At 46.0% G+C, this 6,141-nt stretch overlaps 2 protein-coding genes across 2 annotated transcripts; both read right to left on the bottom strand.

Annotated features, from left to right (window-relative positions):
- Nucleotides 1–1,751: 1,751 nt before the first annotated feature.
- Nucleotides 1,752–2,513, bottom strand: TRIVIDRAFT_18436 (uncharacterized protein; the record flags this gene model as incomplete). The annotated part of the gene is made up of 2 exons (XM_014099363.1): nucleotides 1,752–2,173; nucleotides 2,276–2,513. Coding segments are annotated over 2 exons (660 nt in total), but the record flags the coding sequence as incomplete, so codon positions are not given.
- Nucleotides 2,514–3,558: 1,045 nt separating this feature from the next.
- On the bottom strand, nucleotides 3,559–4,701 carry TRIVIDRAFT_49659 (uncharacterized protein; the record flags this gene model as incomplete). The annotated part of the gene is made up of 1 exon (XM_014099381.1): nucleotides 3,559–4,701. One exon carries the CDS (start codon nucleotides 4,699–4,701, stop codon nucleotides 3,559–3,561), a length of 1,143 nt encoding a protein of 380 aa, XP_013954856.1.
- Nucleotides 4,702–6,141: the final 1,440 nt, after the last annotated feature.

Consider the following 6,141-nt stretch of genomic DNA (forward strand, 5'->3'; position numbering starts at 1 on the left):
TAATACAAAATTAGTCCTTTGGAAAACAACGAGATGGAGTGCCGGGACCATCATCTTATATCTGGGTTGAGAGAAATTGGAGTACATGATGGGGGTCGCATCCTTCAATTCATCAAGTGCCGCATCTACCCGAGTTACTTTCTTTGAAATAATTCAACATATTTCGAATCTGCGGTGTCATGTCAGATAGGTGGAGAGGATTTTGGCCTGGAGTGTTTAGATGCAGCTCTAGTTCGTAGGGTTGCGTGATGCAAGTCATGAGTAGATTTCAAGGAATTTTATTTGTCAAATTGACCATTTATATTACAGTCTCAATTGTCAAACTTGATCTATTAATGATTTCGAAGAGATCGAGGTATTTAGCCAGGTAATTCACACTCATAATATGTTACAGCTCCGCAACATCCATGAGAATTCATAATAGTTGCAACAGAATCAACTGCCAAAGAAAATGGATCGATAGTGAGCACACCATATGGAATAATCATTATACATAAAGTAGACTCATGGATAATGTATCTCAATAACTTTCATCCGCTAGCTCCTACTCGTTACTCGCCAATTTCTTTCATCATGCTGCAGATTGACTGAAGTAGGAATTACGTCGGAAAGCTAACGGCTTTAGGTAACGGCCTGCGGTAGTTGGGAATTTCTCATATTTTGGTAATAATGCGCTCCCGAAATTGGTGCACGAGATGTGCCGGCTTAATCGGAAAACTAACCTTAATATATCATGCAAGAGCCTGAAACAATACCTATGATTCCAAATATCAGGTGGCGGTCAATATATGGTAAACTTGAACAAAGTCGTGGGCAAATAAGCTGCTGATGTTATAAGGGTTCTCACTCCACCGTCTAGATTTCCGCGCCACATTCTTTCTGTTTTGTTGAGTGCATGTATTTAGCCAGTAACCAATTCACAAGGCAATAGATTACTCAATCGGGCAACTTACCTGGGCAAAATATGCATAAAGCGTTTCCGAGACTACTTGGAAGCTGTTGCCTACGCCTGGCTTCGCGGACTGAATCTAAACGCCATGGCGGTAAAGTTTTCTTCATGGCGCTTTTTATCCCAATTTAGAGGCTGAATGGATCTCTGGGCTCTTGGCACTTCCGTTAACCTGGATCAAATACTTGTGTGGCTGTTAAACCGCTCTTGGTGCCTGTAGATCCAAAGCGTCTTCGCTTTGTTCACATGCGCTCGCTTAGCTCCCTCTCGTTCTGCCGTGGGTTCCGTTAATTAGTCCATTGAAGTGTGATGACTTCCCCTCTCACCTAACCCGACAACATTATAACACAAAGAATAACTGGAGTGACTATCCATCATCCATTGCCCACAATTACACGATAGCTAATATCTTCGGGGTATCAAGTGTTAAAACCCTTTCGTTGCCTAAGATTCATAGATAGAGGAAGATATCTACCTACTACTTTAGTAGGTGGCGATATTATCAGATATTAGAAGAAAGCTATGCAATAATTGAAGATAAAGGTGTTTTCTTCCACATCCCACCACGTATGAGATGAACTGCAATTATACCGGCTTAGACTCTGGATAGACACTCGAATTATTGACTCGGTCTGGGTATATACAAATGATATAAATGTACCAAAATGCTCCATCACCCCGCTAGTTCTGCTGGGGGCCTCAGCTCTTGATTCAGCTTCCCTCGTGCATCCAGCTCAGCCATTGTCTTCCCACGGCCGTCGAGCTCCTGTACTGGAGTCTTCACTGCGGCGTGAGTAGATGCTTTCCTCTGACGAAGTTTCCATGCCAAAAATGCAATCACGGCAAGGAGTATCACTCCAACTGCAACGCCAACGCCAATACCAGCTTTTGCTCCTGTGGATAGACCAGACGACTGATCAGATTGGCTCGGACTTGAGTTTGTTGGGGCAGCGCTTGTTGTAGTTGTTGTAGCAGGTGCTGTAGATGTCGCCTTCGTAGGTACTTTCGATGTAGTTGATGGGCTGCTAGTGTATACAGTACCAACAACCTTGTATACGCTCGCTTCATTATTCCATGTCGCCCATACTTGTGGGTTTTTTGGCAAAATATTGAATCGGCCAGCGCCGGTATCGCAACATCCATTGGTATGATCGCAGCAGTATGATGTGTCGGTGTTGGTAACATTGGAGCACGATATTAGGTCGGTTCCTCCAGTGTCGGCACCTATTATCAAATTCCATTCATGTCAGAAACAGTTATCATACATTTGCCATATCACAGAAATAGACAAAACGGCGAGAAGGGAGGAAAGAGTGGGTGCCATACTAAGACAGAAGTTGGCGCATTCGGGTGAGGACCAGTTCTTATCGCTGCAAGAACCTCGAATAATATTCCCATCATTCGATTGGCACAGCTTGTTCGAGAGACATGAGGCTCCAAGTCCTCCACCGCAACACGCACTCTGTTTCGCGTTGGGATCGCATGGAAAGTCGCTTGACGGGTTTCCGTTAGGGTAATAGCATTGTTTGATGGCTGCCGAGCAGGGGACCAACAACTGCAAGAATGTACCGATGAAAACGAGCGTCTTCATAGTGATATGCGCTTGGCAAGCCAAATGATACCCAAGAAGAAAACATTAAGGAGCAGAGAAACAGAAGTCTAAGCGCCAGCCATCCCGGCAGATCAAATATTGAGACATTCTATCAGCAAGCCTATACATCATCGCGCGTGTAACAAGAATCAGGCTAAGACACGCTGGAAATAGCTTCCAACTGCCTTGCAACATCTTGTTTTTGTAGCCTTTGCACACAGAAGGATTCGAGCTAATGCAGGGAGAGGCAGGCATAAGCACAAGGAGAAATTGAACAGTGACAGGGAGTGGCGATTCAACCGGCATCATCCGACTACCAAAAGAAGTCTTGCCATAAAATTCTAGTTGGTCTCTTTATTCTTCAAATTGGAGGAGAAGAATTTGACTCCCAATTTTGAACGATGGTGATCAACGGCCACTAGAAATCGCATCGTGTCTGTTGGCCGCAATGACGATTGTCAAGTTAAGCGCTGCTCAGCGTCTCACGGCTGTGTGCTTCGTAAACTCTCTCCAATAGGAACCAGGCTCCCTCTTTTAGGAGGCTCAGGTCTCAGTGGCCATGGAAGAATAGTCCCACCCACTTGCCGATCCTTTGACATGAGTTGTTCCATGATTGGACATGAGTTTCCTGCATCTGCCCATGTGAGTTTCAGCCTGAGCAGAATATCATTTCCTTAATCGAAGCAGATGCTAAAAGAGAGTAGCGACAGCAGCAGATACTTAGGATACTAAGTAGAAGAAAGGGGCCATAGTACATCTCACTGCGACACTTGAATTGCATGCAGTCACTGTGGAGGGGTAGTCAAGCTGGGTTGCTGAATATTATTAGACAAAAGGCATTGTAATACCCACAGAGAAAGTAATTACTATCTCTTCCGATACCGCTAGCAACGCATTCCGCAAACAGCATATAAATGCTTGATTTCTTGTTTGCGTACAAGTTATATACAATGATCTATTCCATGGTATAATTTTACATATCCTGATTCAGACAAATAAAGGCCGTTACTTTTTTCTTCTAAAAGCCGCTGTTCGTCGCTAGATTAATCTGAGATGATGATTTCTCTTCGTTACCGTCACTTGCCCCCCTCGATGTGCTACTTGTTGAATCCTCAGAAGAATTCTTGGATTGCGCATCAAGATCATGGGATCTCTTCTCTCGATGGACAGTGATGGCAGTCGTCATCATGACCCTATTCCCATTCTCAACTTCGGACGGTGTTGGCTTGTGCAGATTTTCGCTGCATCCACCTCTGGCATACGCGTGATACGAGCCGCCGCTAATCGACTTGGTGCTGCTGAAGGTATCCAAGACAGCTGAAGCATTGCTATTGCTGCGACCACTAGACGATGCGCTTTGGCCGCTAGAGTTTAATTCTCTCCCCCCGCTTGTCAGTTCGACGAGGCGATTGAGGACGGTGAACTCAAGCTTCAGCTTGACGCTGTAAGCAAACGGCTTGTATGATATCTGGTAGTCATAGAGGTTTGCAAATTCGAGGCATACAATGGTTATATCGAGGATCATGACGAGAATGTTGACGAGGATGAGGTTCTTTAGCAGACGACGACTCGATCGCTTGTTTCCAAGGCTACCTCCTAATCGTAATAGTTTAAGCGTCTCATAAATATAGAGGCCAGAGAGCATCATCTCTTGGAGAAAGAAGACAATGATTTCAATCCTTTCGGTGATCTTGTACGGCTGCTCGAAGATTTCTGGGCGGCTCGAGAAGGATCCGTAAACCAGCGGGATGACCATACCGTGGCAGACGATTCCGTTGAAGATGATGATGTATAGGATTATTTTCAGACGTTTTTGGTTCCTCAGCACTAGATGCAGTCGAGACCAAAGTACCAACGATTGACCCGTCACCATCAACACCCATCCCATGAGGCTGAGGGTACAGGAAAAGTAGCCCAGAGATGCAGGCCCAAAGTATTTGATGCAAAACCCAATGCAGGATAAGGCGATGCCGATCGTCGCCATCAAGAAAGACCAGAAGTATAGCCCAGCATATCGCTTGAAAGTACCCCAAATAATGCAAAGAAGTTCGAGAACGTTGTACAGGGCCAGGGAGAGGAAGACAATGATGATGGTCATGTCAGTCCAGTCGATGCCCTGGACACCAGTGCCGAAACTACGGAGTCGTATAGGAGGCGCCATCTTGGCATGGCAGTGCAGTGATGCTGATCGATCCAAACATGAGCGAGATCATAGAAAGATACTGTTTGTTGTTGCGTGGCTATTGTTGCCATGCATGGCCGTTCTGATGAATCGTACGGTCGTCGTTGCTTGGAGAATTGGGGATGAAAGAGAGGTCGTCACAACAGCTCATGCGGCGCCCTAACCGTTTGCTATTATATCCTACCTCATTTCGAGCACAAACCCAAACCACTGCATTGGTATGAGTGTGGCAAGTGGTTTTAGAAGAAACTCTATTTCAACACTTAACTATCTTGGATGAAGCTGAATAAATGCGAGTTTCGGCTACATCGACAAACATACTCGTGTAGCTGGACTAGCAGGTCGACAATACTTGGACTAGTTTTGAGGATATACCAAACCGAAACGAACAAGATCGAGGGGGTTAATGAGGCGCCAGTCGGTGTTGGTCTGGAACAAGCCAGGCTTGGCTGAGAGCCAAAGTCGATCTCCGCAGAGTGGGAGGAATTACCTAACTGACTTTTTTTGGCCGCTGACAGACATCCCAAGTGCCAAGCTCCTGTAGTTGTTGTGGCTGAAGCTGAGTGGTCACCAGTGAGCCTACGCATGAATCTAACTCGCTGGGACAACGTTTCGGCGCTCCTGGTCTCGCTGACCAAGCAAGCCACTGGTATCAGCCATATGCGAGACAGGCTTTTAAACGAGGGAGGTCGGAAGCCAGTCTGCGGCATCGATACGACACTGGGCTGCTTCAGTTCGAGGCTGAGCTTTCTCGGGCGGGGTTTCACCCCGTCTCTGCCCGCGTTACCGTCCGCGTCCATTTTATTACATGATTACATAGTTGCTGATGCACAACTCTGCGGATCGATCCCGGAATCGAGTTCAGCCACGAATTGCATAGTCAGACGCCGTCTTCGAACCCTCAGATAGTCGTTGCTGCATTTCCGTTTAAGCGTTCAACCTTTGTTCGTTTGCTTGAGGGCATTCACGAACTGGTTTCCGATTAGTTGGTCAACTGATGGCTTGTTTAAGATATTGGATACGTGATGATAGACAGTTTCTAGAACTGTGCCTTGGAAAATGACACCTTTCGAGCTACAACCCTGCGAGTAAGCAATTTTCACAAACTGTGGTGGCAATACAACAAAGCAGATAGACTAGCAAATTCAAAACGAGGTCACCAGCCACATGGCAGCAGATTGATATCAGCCACAGGACTTGTAGTGTGATTCAAGAAGTTACCGAATTGGGCCGAAGACCGAGTCAAGCAGCCACCTTCAGCTCCATCCTGGCTGGGCTGCCACGAGTCTGCCACGCTGAACAGCGACATGACAGCTCCAGGAAAAGGAGAAGTGGCAATTTAAACAATTAACCCTAAAAAAAGGTACCAGGAAATACTCCGTACAGACAGAAAAGCTTGCAAAAAAAGAACAGCCTCTT

This window comes from Trichoderma virens, assembly GCF_000170995.1.
Source record: "Trichoderma virens Gv29-8 chromosome Unknown TRIVIscaffold_78, whole genome shotgun sequence".
Lineage (NCBI taxonomy): Eukaryota > Fungi > Ascomycota > Sordariomycetes > Hypocreales > Hypocreaceae > Trichoderma > Trichoderma virens.